The sequence below is a fragment of the Sceloporus occidentalis genome, unplaced genomic scaffold, assembly GCF_023333645.1.
Source record: "Sceloporus occidentalis isolate IW3139 unplaced genomic scaffold, rSceOcc1.0.p SCAF_40, whole genome shotgun sequence".
NCBI classification, from domain to species: domain Eukaryota; kingdom Metazoa; phylum Chordata; class Lepidosauria; order Squamata; family Phrynosomatidae; genus Sceloporus; species Sceloporus occidentalis.
The window spans coordinates 7,103,881-7,123,701 of NW_028317020.1; the positions used below are offsets into that span (position 1 = coordinate 7,103,881).

At 40.1% G+C, this 19,821-nt stretch overlaps 1 protein-coding gene across 1 annotated transcript; it reads left to right on the forward strand.

The window, feature by feature from the left end:
* The first annotated feature begins 333 nt into the window (after nt 1–333).
* LOC149290302 (adenosine receptor A2a-like) lies at nt 334–8,277 on the forward strand. The gene is made up of 2 exons (XM_089489477.1): nt 334–665; nt 7,416–8,277. Exons 1-2 carry the CDS (start codon nt 334–336, stop codon nt 8,275–8,277), a joined length of 1,194 nt encoding a protein of 397 aa, XP_089345603.1.
* Nucleotides 8,278–19,821: the final 11,544 nt, after the last annotated feature.

Below are 19,821 nucleotides of genomic sequence, written 5' to 3' on the forward strand. Positions count from 1 at the left end.
TTCATTATGTTCTAATTACAATTTACAGGTTGGAGATCCTTACAGTTTCTTGAATGGCTTTGCATCTGCTTGTATCGTGAGCCTTTCCATCCATCAACAACAATTGCCAGAAGCACACATCAGCCCCGATGGGAAATAAATTAGTTTGAAGAAGCCCGACCCAAGTGAGAATATCTGTGGATTTGGATTTTATGTTTCTGCACCATTGTTGGGCATAACATACTGTTGACTGGTGTAACTGTGGAAAACAACATTACCCACTCTAAGAGGAGGTGGTGCTGCTGCCACTATGACCACTGAGGATCCCCCACTCTCCTGCCCCATGTCAACACCATGTTAAAAAATTGGGACCTGATTTACATTGTCCTAGAGGTGGTCACTGCTGTGTTGGCCATTCTTGGAAATGTGTTGGTGTGCTGGGCCGTATGCATCAATAGCAACCTTCAGAATGCCACTAACTACTTTGTGGTGTCACTGGCTGCGGCGGACATTGCTGTGGGTGTCCTTGCCATTCCATTTGCTATCTCAATCAGCACTGGATTCTGTGCCACCTTCTACTCCTGCCTTTTCATTGCCTGCTTTGTTTTGGTGCTGACACAGAGCTCGATCTTCAGCCTCCTCGCCATTGCTGCCGACCGCTACATTGCCATCCGCATCCCACTCAGGTGAGTGATCTGACCTGTACAGCTGCCACTATCTGTCATGTCTCCATAGCATCACTTTATACTATATACCACTGCCAATAACCTAGTGTCCTGCCCAAACTGAATCTAGTATCACATCTCAACCAAAAATGTAAATGCAAATGAAATCCCAAATTAAAAAAAAACAAACCTTAAAATACTAGAAAACAAGACAATATTTAAGATGTTTACATGGTTTTATGGCAAAACAATATAGCTGGTATAATGCCCTGGTCTACTGGAGCTATTTCAACATTTATATTCTGGCAGATTTGGAATATAATAACTACAGATTAATAAAGGCTCCTCATCCACTAATGTCCTCAAGCTAAATTAGGCAATTTTTGCTACTGCTATCAAATGTTACGATCACAATTAAAAAGCCAGTAAATGTTCCATCGTTAACAAAATGATTAGGCAAACCTTACTATGAAACAAAGTCTACACAAACATTTTGTATACGTTTTTCAACTTGATGTAAAACAAGTGTTCGAGTCAATGCAATCGCCATCTGCAATGTCTATATTTACTGTTGGATCCTTTCTTCTGAAGGCGCTGGTAACCTAAAGATGATGATGGAAAGTGGGTGATAGGAAATGATCAGCATACCTAGGAACTCTACAGGTTTGGCCTTGAGTCCCTGGGTGAAGCGCTGCTTCCCTGTGTCTCCGGTTCACTTTCATCTTTCTCCGGGTAGGGGATGCTGTGTTTATCTACACTCACCCCCCCCACTTTCCTTCCTACTCAAGACTGATTGGGGCTAGCGGCCCCTCTATGCACATGTAGCCCAGTCCAATGCATAGCTAGCCCTACATACATGGCTGGCTAGCCGTGTTCCCTGGGCAGTTCACTTGGTAGCCTGCCCTAGGAAGTTCTCAGGAATGGTGATCAGTGGTATGGTAAGTAGAGCTGTATGGTAAGTATGGTTTGGCTGTGCAAACCATACTTTTCACGTGAGTTAAGTTTCTTAATAATTTTATTAAGTGTTAAAAATAAAGTTTACTGGCCATTTAAAGGCACAGAATACATAATGACTAACTTGAGGTGCAGTATTTGGATACCACAGAATGTCAATGGCCCTTATTAATATCTTCACTAACCTCTCTCTTATTAAATATCAAAATCTATAGCGAATGTAAGAACAAAAAGATGAGTCAAAAAATTCTAATTATTTTAAGGCTCGCAGTATTTCTTAAAACAAAATGTCCCCGGATTTCCTGCGAACAAAATGTATCCCTAGATGCAGAATTCGAAATCAACAAAATGTTTACAGCCAATAAAACAAGGCGCCAAATTGTTAATGTTTCAACACATAAGACAGCATTCCTCCAAAGAGAAGAATATAAAGTCCACAAAAACCCTATAACCGAAGATCCAAATTAGAGCGACCCGTGGAAGAGTGGCGTAAAAAGCATGTTAATGTCTAACCTTGATTAAAAAGCTTTGTGATTGTGAGCATGCAAATTGTGTGGCCTACAGCGGTACAGAAACAAAGTATTTGTTTAACGTCTGATACTACACTACTTAGTGACATTTTTCTGATTAATATAAAAATAAAACAAAACTATGTTCTATAAACATAAAGCAAAATATGGTCTATACCTATTTAACAGTGGGAGTAAGATAGATGTTCATAGATGTAGATAGATAGATAGATAGATAGATAGATAGATAGCCTATACGTTTCAATTCATTTTTCAAACTGGATGCTTTGGGTTCTGAAGAGTCTGAATGATAATTGTCGTTTTTCAAATTCACAGTTCGTTACAAAGGGCCGATCCTGGCCCATTTCTCCTATAAGAATCCCTTAGCTCACCCTGCATAATGCATAGTTCAATCTGTGAGGCAACTTTCGAGAAATGATTAAATTAAGTGCTATACTGGGCTAACTAAGCTCTTCTTGAACTTGCCATAGCTGGCCCTTCATAAAGTAAAATGGTAATTTATAGTGAAACTGCAGCTCTCCTGCTGACTTTTGCTTTATTGAGTAAATTCCATTTTCGAAATTAGTGTAGCTTCTACATTTTAGTGAATAGCACCCTGCAGTCCTGAATGCACGTGGGACACTACCCCCGCAAACAAGGTGTATATTAGTTGACTAGCAGAGCACGGAGTGGTTTTGTGATGTAAAACTAATTTTACATTTTACTCAAGGAATTGTGGGATCTGTATCTACCGTCTTTGTTCTGAACACGATAGTTTGCTTTATGGGTCAAGCTCTTCAGATGTTCCATATAGGGTGGACACATCGACACAGTACCGTTTATTTCTACGGAGATTATTATTAATCGATCCAAGCGTTCTATTCTTTCCAGCAATTTATTCAAATAAAACCTGAATGTTCTTTTTAACAAGTCAAGAGATAAAGGTCCATTAAGAAATGGTAATTTTATTAACTCTGACATCTATATTGATCCAACCTCATCGGCTTCAGTACATGATGAGTACACAGAACAGTACAGTACAGAACTGTGGACACTATTGTGTCTCTCTAAATAAAAGGTAATTATTGGGATACTGTTAAGCTGCATAAACTCTCAAGACCCCTTTTGTGCAATATATATATACGATATATATATATATCAAAGAATTGTGTCACGTGACAAGAGATCCCCCTTGAGTTATCCCCAGGGATCTTGGAAACTGTAGGGGTGTGTTTTATGATGCTTTGGTGGCATCACTGGTGTTCCTAAACATGCATTCACTTTTTTTTTCTTTTGGTTTTGCCCCTGTGGTTTTGTAAAATGACTGTTGTGTAGCCCTGCATTCCTGACCACAGTGTGTGTAATCAAAACAGGAGGGGGGTCATCAGAGAAACTGTCATATGTCAGGGTGAGACTGCTGGATGAGAATGCCTGCACGTCCATACCCAGGGCAGTCACTCTGTGTATATCTGCTCAGAGCCAATGCTGGCTCTTACTGACAGAGATGTACCAGCTACATTCCTAGTATATCAGGCTTTGAAAGGGTTGATAATGTAAAATTCTGAGAGCACTTATTTCCCAAATGATACAAATACTGATAGGAACACTTATCCATCACAGTGTAGAGCAGGGAAGTTCTGTATCCTATGGTATATATACACTGATCAGCCATAACATTATTACCACCTGCCTAATAGTGTGTAGGCCCCCCTCTTGCCGCCAGAACAGCCCTGACCAATCGAGGCATGAACTACACTAGACCCCCGAAGGTGTGCTGTGGTATCTGAACCAAGACAATAGCAACAGATCCTTTAAGTCCTGTAAGTAGTGGGGTGAGACCTCCATGGATGCATTCTGGTGCCATATGTTCTCCAGGTAAGCGACATACCAGGCCATCCACGTGATGTAAAAGAAAACATTATTCATCAGACCAGGCCACCTGCTTCCATTACTTCGTGGCCCTAAATGCAACAAACTGTGATTCACTGTGTGTTCTGACACTTTTCTATCAGAACCAGCATTAACTATTTGAGCTATAGTTGCTTGTCTGTTGGATTTGACCATACGGGCCAACCTTCTCCCTTGGCCGTCCATGACCCTGTCGCCGGTTCACCGCTTTTCCTTCCTTGGACCACTTTTGATAGGTACTGAACACCCCACAAGAGCTGCAGTTTTAGAGATGCTCTGACCCAGTTGTCTGGTCATCATTGTATTGGCCCTTGTCAATTCACTCAGATCCTTACACTTGCCCATTTTTCTGCTTCTAACACATCAATTTTGAGGATGAAATGTTCACCTGCTGCCTAATATCTCCCAGCCACTGACATGATAAGATTATCAGTGTTATTCACTTCACCTGGGAGTGGTCATAATGTTATGGCTGATCGGTGTATATATCTCCTACTACAAATACTACAAATTCAAGTACCAGTCAGAAATCGTTAGAAGCTAACTTGACATATTTTGAGTAGCCAATACACATAGGAATATACAGATATATATATAGCCTGCTGTTTTGAATTGTATAAGAGGTCACTCAGGGCAAATCAACAACATGGCATACACAAGACTGAAAAGCCCAAGAACGCTCCTCTGGGTGCATGATTATTATTCTCGTTTAGAATTTAGCTCCAGAATTGCCCTTTATCATCCTGGACACAATATTTAAAGCATTGAAGACTATGGTGGGGCAATATGGACAAAGGTGATAAACAGCAGTTAGGCAACAAAGTTCTAAATGCAGAGCAATCGCCATGGAATTTAGTGGCATGTTCTGCTGATTGCACTAAACTGCTCTTTATGATATTATTTATGCCCAAGATTTTTTAATGGTATTCACTGGGCATGCGCTGAATTCTTGCTTTGTTATGTGTACTCATTGGTCATTATTATTCTAGCAGCAACCTGGGAATCTGGATTTGTATTCCTTTTATGCTTTTTTAGGTTGTGCATTCCTCTGCTTTTATATATGATTTATGATCTTTATAAGTATGCCACAATATATGGCAGTGTGCGGGTGGGATTGTAAATATCTTCTCTAGTTACCAGTGGATGGTTTGAGCCTTGTCTCAAGCCATAAAAAAGCAGGTAGAGCCTTGTAAAAAGTCATGCAAGGACGGTTACAATTGTGTGGCAAATGTTTCAGAGGAGATGATAACTTTTAACTGTGGGGCGTTTAGATCAAATCAGCAGTTTGAAGCACATGAAAAGAATTTCTCAGCTGGTCGGATGTAAATTATCCACAAGTTGTAAAAACTGTGAAAAAAATGTGTGTCCTCACTGACAGCCGGATAAAAAGACTCTCAGTTCCACACTAATTAACCCAAACAGGTGCCAGCGGGGATTTTTAACTCAACGTAAAAAACCTGTGTGCCGCTGGATTGAATTATGGAATAATTCAACGAGGGGGATATAGAATAGCACAAAAACTCCAGTGTGGTAAGTTTGAACAATAAGGAAGACAAGTATCCATCATCTGGCCTGCAAGAAATTAAGTGATTCATTTGATGGTGGTGGAATTTAATGAAGGAATAAGTTGGAAAAAGCCAAAGCCCAAATTATCCTAAGGAGTCAATCACCCTGCTTATGGGGGCTCCACACAAGAAAGTAACCATTTTCAGTCTCTCACTGCACAGTTTAGTGGATCTGTCCTCGAGAATGGCCAGTTGGAATTGCGGGAAAACATATACACCTTAGTGATTTCAGTGTAAAACAGAGACATTTTGATGATTTTGAAATGCACCGTAAACCATGTATTTTTCTAATAACTGCATGGCCAACTTTTTTTCCCAACAGTTGTAAGAAAGAGCAGATATGGCATGGTTTTAATCGTCTAAGAATGGTGTACATTTGCTGAATTGAACTCGGGGCAATACGGCTGCGTTTCTGGTGACGTCCTCCCCCTGATCCTCCAATCCAAAGTAAAACTTTGCAAAAATTCCTGCCGGGCTAAGTCCGTGGAAGTGTGGACAAAGATAGAAGAGTCAATATAGCAGATTTAAGAACCGGCTATAAAATATAGAAAATGGAGAAGATGCAAAAGAGGTTGATTTTTAATGGAATATCTTCATAGGTGTACAGAGACCGTTTATCAGCAACCATCACATAATTAAGTTACTTGTTTTCCATTAAAACAGCTAAGTGACAAAATTTTTTAAATGGTATTGTGTGTGTGTGTATGTATATATATATATATATATATATATATATATTAGTACATTTACTTTACTATTGCGCAAAGCCCATGTTACCGGCCCACTGCTCTGCCTGATATGAGCTTCTCAGAACAACTCTTACATAACAACTTTGTAGAACCTACATGTAGCAGATATTTTTTGTAGAATACCCATGCACATTCATCTACTAATTCAGAAAAGTCACTCTCAAATGTTCTCATAACTTCATATATGAATGTATTTCTGAAATAATCCCTGTGGTGTGTTCAAATACTGAGCGTACGTTTTCAGACTGATGTATTAATGATTTGTAGCTTCACACAGACTCTCCTTAACAAGATTCCTATTCCTGTACTGGTAACTCCATGTTCTGATGAGGCTGTTATCGTACAAACCCCAGTGGGTGGATATACTGTATATGGAGATGTTCTGCATAACATATCCTTGAAGTGACACATGGCTGGTTCAAGTTATAAGTTCAGGTGCTGCTGGTGGTCTCAAGGGGTGCTGTGCAGGACATTATGGTCCCTGTTAATGTGTCTCTCAAACTTGGCCACCGTCATCTTTGCTGGAATGTAGAAGCTTTCCAGCTGTTATCCCATGAACAGAGGAAGCTTGAGATATCTCCCAAAAACAGCCAGTATTCCCAAGGAGCCTCACCTCTCTGACCTTACTCCTAGTTTTCCACCCATTCAGTAATGTTTAAAGTAATCTTGCTGCTTAACTCCAACTTTGCATTAACCAACACACTGTTATTATTATTAGTATTATTATTAGTATTATTATTTGGTCTATTTATGGCAGCAGTTATTTTGGTAGCGAATTTCAACATCCCTCTCTCTTAAATCTTGTTACTACAGATACATGCTAAATTAAAAGATTAACCAAAAAAAATACCAAGTCTAGTAAAACTGTATTATTATGCCTATTTCAAATAATTAATAAACTAAAAATGTTATAAAGGCCACTTTACTTCTCTGGATTCGACTACACAATGCATTTGAGTGTAATATATCTTCATGTGCTCCATAATACTATATTTCCCCCATTCTGTAGACTGTAAGCTCTTATTTCAAGCTTTTGCTACTACTTAATCCTCAGCTTTCCATGTTTTTTTTCTTTTCATTTTCTAGGTATAACAGCCTGGTGACCAGCCAAAGAGCCAACGCTATAATTGCAGTCTGCTGGCTACTCTCCTTTATCATCGGTCTTACCCCAATGCTTGGTTGGCACAAACCAATGTCCCAAGCAATAAACTCATCGCGGTGCAGCCCCCAGATGTTGGAGTGTCTGTTTGAAAGTGTGGTGACTATGGATTACATGGTGTATTATAATTTTTTTGCATGTGTTCTTGTGCCACTGTTGCTCATGTTAGGCATATACCTGCGCATTTTCATGGCAGCTCGACGCCAACTGAAGCAAATGGAGCTTAAAGTGTCATGTGGTGAGCGCTCCCGTTCCACACTGCAGCGAGAGGTCCACGCTGCAAAGTCTTTAGCCATCATAGTGGGGTTGTTTGCCCTGTGCTGGTTACCCTTGCACATTATTAACTGCTTTACTCTTTTGTGCAAGGAGTGTGCACGTGCCCCAATGTGGCTTATGTACTTCGCCATTCTCCTTTCTCATATCAACTCAGTGGTGAACCCCTTGATCTATGCGTATCGCATACGCGAGTTCCGGCATACTTTCCGAAAGATATTGCGTCAGCACTTACTGGGCCGAGGGGAGCCTTTCCAATCAAGGACGGTCAGTGCCAAGTCACTGACCTACGGAGCAGATGAGGAAGGAGGGAGCATTCACATCCGTCATAATGGCTCTCACCTTTGCACTCATGCCAATGGAAGCACTTGCAAATTAAAGGAGGCACTGCATCAAAATGGGGGTCCAGCTGGACAAAAAGATGAGAGGACGGGCTGTCATAAATTTGAAAAACAGAAGAAAGAGAAGCTGGAGAAATCCCAACTGAGGTCACTCATGGAAACTCCAGTAAAATGACACTTGGATGTAGACTTGTGCACATAGAAGTGAGTGTGTGCTGCTCACTACAAGCTCTTTTACTTGGAAACTTCATCATTTATTTATGGGATTTGCAGAATCTGCAGTGTTAGCAATGAGACTTGTACTGTGCACCACCCGCACAGTGATCTGCAGAAGCTGCTATGCAAACCTCTGTATTTGGCCCAGGGGTGTCTAATGACTGCAGGGCCTGGTGCTGTCCACTGTGCTCCATGTCATGTTTTTATATTGAATATTAAATATATACATTCTGGTCAGTCAACTAACCAATGACAGCACTGGCTGTAATCCGGTAATACCATATCTTGTGTGTTTTCATTCTGTCACAATGTTCATCATATGACTTAATTCCTACAAAGACCACTACCTCACAACCCTTCCCAGACATATGTCCTCCAGCTGCAGAGCCAGAGAATCAGGTTTCCCAAAATAGTTTTTTTCCCACAGTCTGAAAAGGAGGAAGCGTGCATTCTTATACAGCTGCCATTACAACATAGTAGGATCCATACAGTAATACCAAACTGTCATGCTGTCTGTAGCACCCGCTCAAACACTAGTCTCAATTACTGCTCCTCATCCAAATCTGGGATGCTTTACATCCAGGAATTGGGTTTCCAATTCTAATATGGTTTGGCTCTGCCTTAACGATAGGTCTGCACTATTAATATGCAGCAATTGTAAGTGTTAATACACACGCAGAAACATTTTCCCAGGTCTGCTAGCCTGATGCAGTATTTACACTGGCCACCCACACCACTTATAAATTTAGAAATGTTCTCTGCTATATGTTTTTGAAAATGGATATTTTGGAACAAAAAGTCTATGTTGAAATTGTGGGCAGGTTCCAGGCATCGGGTAGAACAGAGTTTGTCCCTGATCTTGATAAGAAGTTACACAGCTCCAGCTGTGTTAGACACAACAGTGACAAATCCCAGACTATAGCCACATGTAGCATCCAGACCCCCTACCAGGCACTTTATTACATTATCAGTGAGAGCTTCCTGTAGAGACATCAGTCCAAGCCTGGGGGGGGCACTGTGCCATATCTTCTTCTCTGTGTACCTCTCTACAGACACGTATACCAGGATTACTATGTCATAGTAAGGAAACTACATTGTAATTCAATACTGTGCAAAGTAACATGGTTTTGGGCATTAACACTGAACAGATTTCCACCGATTCCGTACACAACAGAGTGCTTTTATAGTTAGAACAATGCTTGCAACCCAAGGGGTAAAGTCTGTCGGAACGTGACACTTGCAGAATCTTCTGCTTGTGCCCTTATTTGTATGCACATCACCCGTTCCAGAATTGTGGCATTCAGTGCCACGTAGTTAATGAAAGCCATCTGTCAGTATGATTCAAGACTATTGTGAGAATATTATAACAATTTTACTGTTAACGGAGTGGAGCAGAAGGGTGAGAGGGCTTGTGGAAGAGCAGTCCCTGTGGGAGCTTTGCTGGAGAAGAGACATCTGTTGGCAAAATATTGAACAGGTTGGGAATAGGCAAAACACTAACATTAATCTACAAATAATGAATTTTTATCCCCGATACTCACTTACCACCCAACTTGGTACCTGTCCAAAAGAGAACTTCGTTCCCCACGCATATTTTTATCTTGGGATTCATCTGGGTTTACTGTTTATATATCCACTAATACAGGTTTGTGGTCTTGCCTTGAAATCAGAATAAACTTTGCTTTCAGTTTTTTTAATTCTGCTTTGCTTTGTCTTCAAAGATGTCTACTTTTTTTGCAAAGTTTAAAGCAATTGACAGCCCATTCTGTAAGATGTTTAGCATGGGCGTTAGTGGTCCACAATCTTAAATTAAAACCATTCACCAACAAGTCAAAAAAACCATTGTGACGATATGAGCTGATGGTTGGACACACCAAGACCTAACAATAAAAAAGTTATTTTTTGTGTAGTCAGCAGTGCCACAAATAACACAATTCTCTTTTGGGTCATTTGTAACCACAACGTGGGGAACATCTGCTGGAGGTCCCCACCTATAAATCCCATGCCTCTAAAGAGGTGTTAAGAGATGTTGGGATACATTATTCTTTCTTTATTTTTAGATGTGTCCGTATGCAAAATAATTACCTGTGGGTCCTGGGTAGAGCTATTTTTGCCCCATGAAAATGACATCCCTAACCCAATTGGACTCACAATGATATGGCCTAAGTGCTTTATTGTATTGCATGTATGTTTACTTCACTCTCTTGCTTTTACAACCTTGCCAAAGGGTACATTTTCTAAGCACAGGTTAATGAGGGTCTGAAACGTGTATCGCCACTAAGAGGGTGAAAGTCATGCAAGGGATATGTTAACACATAAGTTACAGCCAAAGCTAGACAAGGTTTAACTTTCAACTCTTTGGTTTACTATTTAACAAAAATATATATTTGAAAAATTAAATGACAAAGTTGGATGTTAACAATCCTAAAAGAAAATACTGTTGGTAAGGCAGGTGCTGCCTCTTTGGGGTATTTAACCTGTATATTCCCCTTGCCATACAGATATTCTTTGTTCAGCAGAGGATATGCATTCTTACATATTACTTTTGCCACATTTGTAGGAAGGGTATCAGTATCTACCGCTGACTGACAACAAGTGCTTCCTGTTTTTCAGTTTGACTTGGTAATCTCATACGACATTCTTATTGCTCATTATATGCTTGCAGAAGCTAACAGTAGCTACGCATGGCTCCCCGTAGACTCGCAGGAAGTGGAAGATCAATGGAATAGTTTTTATTTCCGCTGTCAGCCAGGAGTGCACAGCATTGTTTCTTATTTTTGTGTTATGTGTGCATACACACGTACCATGATTTATTACCAAACTTACTAGTTAACTTATGAGTTAGTCAACCAAGTGTCCCCCTGGGGCCTATGTAAAGTGCTGCCCTGCAGTATGTGTAACTGAATGATTGAGTCCCATTTTTATGCATCCCATATACTTCAGGACAGCATATTACATGCACCAGAGAACAACATGTTAAATGTATATGAGATGTCCCAAGTATCCCAAAATGCGATTTTTTTCTCCTGTCTCCCTGGCGCACGCAAGCATATCCTTGGTGCATGCTCTATTTCAATCTCCCTTCCTTCTCCACCGAGTCTTCTTCCACTTCTTTCCGCTATCAGCTCTGTTAACCAGGCCTCCCGGAGCGCTTCCTCAAAAGGGCCGAGCCTCCGCGCGTACACCCTCTCATCTGATTTAACCCCTTGATGACAATTGCCGGTCCGGGCACGTCACGGAAAAACATGTCGTTAACGACAAATGACGTGCCAGGACCATCATTTGTTAAAACGGGTAAAAAAAAAAAAAAAAAAAAAAAAAAAAAAATCGATCCGTGATCGATTTTTTTACCCAAATGGCGTTGCTGTAATGCCTCGACCTCGAGGCATTCAGCAACGCCATGATCGGAATCAGGGGCCATGTCTGGCCCCTCCCCGGGGTGTCAACATCCGCCATACAATGTATGGCGGCGGACGCCCGTTTTAAAAGCGTTTAGGAGGCGATCAACGATCACCTCCTAAACTTAAATGGTGTCGCTGGAATGGCTCCATCAGGAGGCATCCAGCGACACCAAACACTTACCTCTTGATGGACTGTGACCTCTCCGGAGAGCGGTCACAGCCGCAGCTGCCGGTGATCTTCGCCATCAGCAAGATGGCGGCGGCCCGGGAAAAAACCCTCTAGAGAACTCTGGCTCCACTTGCAGGTTGATTACAGGTACTGCATTCAACCATGCAAGTCAATGGAGCCCAGCTTTCTAATCACAGTGTGATTAGAAAAAATAAATTAAAAATAAAATTTATAATAATTAGAAAAAAAATAGTAAAAAACCAGTAAAATGTAAAAATAATTTCCCTCTGATGTCACTATCAGGGGAACCTTCAAGTTGAAAAAAAATGTTAAAAATGTTTTAAAAAAGGCAAAAAAAATTTAAAATATATATATAAAAAATATATTTTTGTGAGCAAGTCCTAAAATTAGCACATTAGCTTAAAACAATTCTCGCATGGAAAGAGTTAAAATACTGGCATATTAAATGCCCATGGGGTGTCTACTTTTAAAAAATGTATGATTTGATGGGGTAAATTGAATTGGCCGGATTCAACAAGGTCCCAATTAACACGGGGGGGAAGGATGGCCACACATCTAATTTCCAATTAGAAAAATGCACACGTACCAAATATGGCCTTTTAGTTCCCCCAACTGTGACAGCGGCATATACCAGGAGCTGTAAATTCATACATAAAGTAGGTGTGTGTGGGAAAAATACACACACAAAAATACTACAGGAGATGTTGCTGAACACATATTGGGGTGTTTTGTGATAGTGACATATACGAGAACTTTTTAATTCATACCTGAAGTAAAATGTGTGTGACAAAACAAATGCAAAAAAATGACTACCAAAAAGTTTGACAAAGACTGGTGGTAGATATGGTGCATGGAAAGAGTTAAAATAATAGCATTTGAAATACCCTGGGGTGTCTAGTTTTCAAAAATATATGGCTTTATTGGGCATACTGAAATGGCCCAGCTCAAAGATGTACCAAATAGGGCATGGGCAGTGGATCCCCAAATGCCAAAGTTCAACATTGAAAATGCGCATGCCCCAAATGTGTCCCTTTTGCCCCCAAACAGCCAGGCAAAATCATTCATGTGAGGTATCTCTGTACTCAGGAGATGTTGCTAAACACATATTGGGGTGTTTTATGATAGTGACATATACCAGAACCTGTTTATTCATACCTAAAGTAAAATGTGTGTGAAAAAACAAATGCAAAAAAAATGACTACCATAAAGTTTGACAAAGGCTGATGGTAGAATTAGTGCTTGGAAAGGGTTAAAACACTAGCATTTGGAATACCCTGGGCTGTCTAGTTTTCAAAAATATATGACTTGATGGGGTAAATTGCATTGGCCGGCTTCAAAGATACCTGAAATGGCACATGGGGGGAAGAATTACCAGATTTGGAAAAAATGGCTTTGAAATAGCAAAACGCTACCTGTACTTTTTGCCCCATAATATGTAGAAAAAAGCAAAAAAACATAAAAACATTGGGTATTTCTAAACTCAGGACAAATAGTAGAATCTATTTAGCAGGTTTTTTCATTACCTTTTATAGATGAGTAAAAGATTTTTCAACTACAAGTTAGAAACAGTCATTTTTTTCTAAATTTTTCACCATATTTTATACTTTTTTTAATAGTAAATAATATGATACAATCAAAACAATGTCATCTAAAGAAAGCCCTTCTTGTCCTGAAAAAAACAATATCTAATGTGTGTGGGTTCAGTAAACGGGAAAGAAGAAAATTACAACTAAACACGAGCAGCGCAGAAATGTTAAAACGGCCATTGTCACGAAGGGTACAAAAAGTAAAATCAGCCTTTGTCACGAAGGGGTTAAGGAACCTGTCCTGTTGGGGAAGTACTCCAAGATGCCAAATCATTGCAGATGGATTCGAGGAGAAGGAGAACCATTTCTGTACCTCTCTTTCTCTGCAAATCTGTCTGCATTAAACCTAATGCACAAGACTAATTTGGACTAAACAATACCACACGCGTTTCTAACAATTTAAAAAGAAGGGAACATTTTTCTGTGAATTAACCAACACATAAAAAAAAAAACACATAATCAGGCAAAACAAACAATATGCATAACCACACTGAAACATACAATCTTAGTATTCACAAACTATATAAACTCTACACGTATGTAAATTTTGACACATCTGTGTCTTCAGCAATGTGTAACAGCATTAAACGTATGAAGTCTTTCCAGCTTCTGGGGCTCCGACCCTGACTGCCCTCCAATCTCCCTGGAGCACATTTTCTAAACTTGGGATCTCTGGTATATGCCAGATATGGCAACCCTAGGTAGCTTGGTTTAACGTGAGTTATAGCTACACACACACACACACACACACACACACACACACACACACACACACACACACACACACACACACACACACACACACACACACACACACACACACACACACACACACACACACACACACACACACACACACACACACACACACACACACACACACACACACACACACACACACACACACACACACACACACACACACACACACACACACACACACACACACACACACACACACACGTGTAGTGTACATCACATACGCATATTATACAGGTGCATAGATGTCATTAAGGGGCTAGTTTTACAACACTAGCTGCATTACAGGAGCTGTAGAGTGCACTTGCTGGCATTGCTCCCAGGTGATGAAGTGCATTTTCACTGTGCAGGAAGTACACATTCTGTGTAATACGATTATATCGGAGAAACAAACCATATTCAGGATGAGATGGAGCAGCTGTCCCTTCCAGATACACAACAGGTTAGGTGCAGAGGTGTATGCAGTCAACCACATGTTTCATGCTGGTTTGCTTTGATCTTGCAGGCAGAGGCAGAATCCTCTCCCACCCTACAAAGCTTTCTACATATGATATGACACATAATTAACCAACGAGCTGCACATGCATTATTTACTCAGTTGCTGCCCTGCAATGCCTCAGATTTTCAATGCATAAGCAGCTGAATGGCAACCCCCACCGGAGTCCATTCCTCCACATATACCGAACTAACCAGTCAAACTAATAACAGGTGTGCTTCTGGAAACTTGAACCTCATTGTAAGATATTTTATGCTCTGGAAACTGAAATTACTCAAAGTTTATCTTTATACAGCAATCAAAGTGCAGCAATATTAAAGATATTTTCTACGTTTCTACACCCTTTTGTGTACATAAACCCTTATTAAGAGCAGTGGACTTAATTTACTGCTGTATATTGATCATTTCACTGCATTATCTAGCAGTGCTAGAACGCTATGGAACTAGAACGCTATGACATCATACAGAAGTATTTCTATTCTATTTTATAAGTGTTGCAATCATGAAATAGCTGAATGACCTGTGATGTCAGTAGCCAAGAATTGTGTATTTCTGTAGTTTTTTTCAGGAGATGACATTTATCTGATGTCAGGCATACCTCCCAGAAGATTCACTCCTTAAGACTGATTTTCATGACTCATGACTCTGCCCTTCTTTTGTCCCCGATGTCCATCTTTACAGCAGATTAGATTGTCTAGTGGGATTCACGGTGTATCTCAGTGTTCTACAGTCATCAACGTTAAAATAATGTGTATTTAAATAACAGAAAATGTGTTTATATATTTGTGGAAATAAAATTCTTTATTCTTCATCTAAATGGCTTCATTGCATAAATGATTGTCAATAGGACACTAGTATCTGTTAAACGCATGTTCCCTAGCCATACTTATTAGCAATGTTGTGAGTGGGGGTACTGACTTTGTACTATAGAACAAATTCTCGTATTTCTTTATTCTATGTAGGCATATGCGTTTGTTTTGTGTACCCTATGAACACTTGCGGTGGGGGAGGGGGAACTGGAACCAGCTGTATCTCCTATATTTCTGGAAATGTCGGAAGGAAGTTTAGGAAGCCGCTGGTGGGGGAAGGGGTTCCCTATTGTACACATACAGCTAATCTGCACGTCTCTTCTAAAATTAATCTGTTTCACCGGTTCCCTGGTTTAGCCGATTAATAATCCACAGATAATATGTTTTTATTTGTTTATTTATTTGTTCTTCTCTCCTCTCCATCTTACGTGAGACACCTATACATGATGTATAGTCACAAGCAGTATCATAACCCAACCAAGAATACTAGAATCCTTCATCTTTCATTACACTAGTATTAACAAATATACCGAAGGGTTTCTAAGTTGTATCGTGTTAATAAATGATTCTTTCTTTATAAGGTATGTGCATAGGTGACCTCTGAGTCCTTGTTGTGTACACATGTGATCATTAGGCCCTGTTCTGCCTCGCTGCCTCCCACAGACACAAACACATAATGTTCCAGGTCTCCCGTCATTAATCTCACCCATTCTTTGATTTCCTAGTACAAGTCACCAAACCTAGAGCATTGTCTAGTGTGTCTATGACGCTGCGACAGGACAAACAAATAAAAAGAGGAATGTTCTACTTTCAACATATGTGGCGTAAAATAACAGTGGTTTTTGGACATGGTTATTGAAAGCAAAGAGACCAGGAACTGTGAAAAGGGAACAATAGGACATGAGATCACCGTTTTAATCACAATATACCACTGATACAGACAGTAGGGATCTAGGCATTTATCATTAAAAGAAAATTCCTTCTTTTAGAATGTTTTCTTCTTTTGTAAATATCGTTTTTATTATTATTTCAACTTTAATCTTACTGTGGTACAGAAAAAAAAAAGGGAGATGGGTACATCACATAATTTATACATTGTTATAGAAGGATTTTTTTTTAAAAGGAACACTCAAGACATTGTATGCACCTTAATACATATGATGATTAGGTGTCATGTTCTGGCAAGCAAATGCATGAAGGGATGCAGAAGATGTATTTGGCTGAACACACGACCTGATTACCAGAGCACATGTACTCCCCACCAGCCAGCTCCAGGGCTGGTTTGGGGTCTAATGAGACCCCCTGTACACATGCGTGGAAAATGTTCCCATTGATTTCAAGCCCCAAATACAACAAAGGAATGTCATCAAAAGGGGCCTACACTAAAGGGTCACAAAATTTCACTTTCAGACATATTATTATTCTGGCATATATTATTTTGCGTTACAAGTACATATCGCCCCACGGAGAGTGTTCTCTCTAATGCCAAGTAACATTAACATTTCCCTACCCACTAAAGTGTGACAGTGACACAGACAGATGAGAGAGGAGACATGACACAATACATTCCAGATGCCAGGGTGGGATTATACAATGCCAGAAACAGTATGGGGTCATGAGTGTGGAGTATTTGTTGCTTTGAAATTTTTTTTTATTATGAAGCTATGTTATATGCAGAACCATCTATCAGTAAAATATATATATATATATATATCTTGACAAAGGTCATCTTGACAAAGGTCACGTCAATAACTTGGGATCGAAAACCAAAGTCCTGTGAGTTTTTCTATATGGACTGGTATACATATGTGTGTGTGTGTTGTGTTTTTGTTTTACCACTAAAGCTGACCTAAAGTTGGAAACTGAGAAAAGAGGAACAATGAGTCAATTGAATTATTGATACTCATAGGGGGGCAATAATGCGGTCACTTTAAGAAACAATATTGTATGCAAGCTATACGATATGCTATGTCACTTCCTCCACAAAAAATATAAAGTGAAAAGAACAATCTGCTCATCCGGCCAGGATTCTGGGCTATAGAGGTGTCAGCGCTACTGTCTGCAGACATGAGAGGGCTCTCTATAAACAGCAAGGAATTTGCTGCCCCCTGCTGGACAAAGAACTGCCCTGCAGATCATTCTCCTAGATTCATTTGATATGCTTGTAAAAAGATAAAAATTAATTAATCTCAAACTTTAACTCTACAAATCTGTCTCACACTCTCTCTTCCATCCAAGACTGTACAGTTCTAACTGTTGACAGTTGGAAAAAACGTAAAAAAGTGGTATTAACATTACAATATTCCTCATGCAGTAATGTATTACTTACTGGTGTTGCTGTTCATTTGATCACATACACTAACATTCTAGAAGCCAGAAGGCACAGAATGAGAATCCCTACCGTTGCCAGGGTGGTTGGGAAGTGTCGGCAGAGTGGCAGAACATTATTTGGATTTGGTTGCCACTACAAAGTCATGGCTATAATCATACCTTGCTGCAGTCTGTTTAGATAAAAAGGAAAATAAAAAATGAGGTGTTTCCCTTTACATGAACCATAAGATACACCTGAAACATAAGCATGTTAAGTTAAGCAAACTTAAGCATGTGGGTTAATACTGTGATCAGGGGATGTTGCTCAGCATAAATTGATTTGCTTTTAGCAGTGTTATCTATTAAAGTAAAATTGTGGTTTTTAAAAAAAAATAAATTCTTAGCCCCCAAATAATGTGTTATATATGTCAATATGGTCCTGCAACCCCCCCCCCCCAAATGTAAACAGTTGATCTGGTACAGGGCCCGACTGGGACTGAAAAGCAGCCCTGGAAACATTTGGAGACCAGCCCCATATAGTTTATCTCACGGTTGAGCTCTTATACCCACACGTACCCATAATACATACCCAAATCACACTATTTGCCATACAAATAACTAATAATAAAGCATTCTTTTTATCACATTATCTGTATTAAAATGTCAGAGAGCAAAAGTGTTAAAAGGCCCTAATAAATGAAATACTTTAGACATAATGGAATCAAAACATTTGCTACTGCAAACATTTTTAGATGAAAAAGTTCCATTTTATTCAGTGGAACAAAACAGTGATCACATTATTCTTCACGATATTCTTGTAAAAAAACTTTTATTCCTTTATTAATTTATGTAAACTATTTTTTCATGTTTAATAAAAGCTATGATTTGCCCCCACGCTTGCCACTTTGCCCTCAGAAATGCCTTATACCCCCCCTATATGCCACTCTGCCCCATGATATGCCTTTTAACCCCCTATATGCCACTCTGCCTCCAGAAATGCCTTATACCCCCTATATGCCACTCTGGCATATAGGGGTTAAAAGGCATATCATGGGACAGAGTGGCATATAGGGGGGGTTTAAGGCATTTATGGAGGCAGAGTGGCATATACGGGGTTAAAAGGCATTTCTAGAGGCAGAGTGGCATATAAGGGGTTAAAAGGCATTTCTGGAAAAGCCTCATGCCCCCCATATAACACCCCCCACACACACATGACTTACCACTGCTTCCGACTCCCTGGTGTCTGGTGGGGGCAGCGGGTGGAGGCCGGCGTTTATGAAATTAAAGGGGCCAGTAGGCGCCACAGACAGGCCAGCCCACCGGGAAATTTCCCGGTATCCCGGTGGGCCATCCGGCCCTGATCTGGTACCTCTAATGTAAAATATCCCTAAGAGGCTATGTCTCAACCACATATTTAGCGCAGCCGCATCAGTATTATACACTCAATGCATTCTACTAAAAATACTATTCCATTTACAGCATGAATCACTTCTTAGTTGTGGATATCATTGTTACACTGCAGTAATACAACAGTAATAAAATCAAACAAGTATAAGTCTAATGTCTGACAAGGGAAATTCTTTTGACATGTAAGCACACATATGACATCATCACATGTATTCCCTTTTCCAGAGACACTCCAGCCATCATATGCACTGTAATGCATGGTCTCTTTTTTGTGCCCCCCCTTGCAAATGCATAGGGGGATTCTTACACATGGATCATCAGACTGTCCCTTTAACTGATGTCAACATCTTACAACTGAATGAAGTGGAATTCCACACAAACATATGCTTGTGTGGGTTAGCTCAGCCTCCTACTAATATTACCTCCTCCCCTTGGCCTTTCTGCATGCATCTATTTCAGTGCCTCCCCTGTACATGCTCCAAAGGGCAATGTCATTTCAGGGGGTTGCAGCTCTCGGGGAAAAGGCGTATCTCTTTGGTAACGCC

Bases quoted from the DNA above. Each gene is read 5' to 3' on its own strand.
- LOC149290302 (XM_089489477.1), top strand. From the start codon at position 334: ATGTTAAAAAATTGGGACCTGATTTACATTGTCCTAGAGGTGGTCACT. The intron at 666-7,415 runs GTGAGTGATCTG...TTCATTTTCTAG, and splicing joins GCCATCCGCATCCCACTCAG to GTATAACAGCCTGGTGACCA.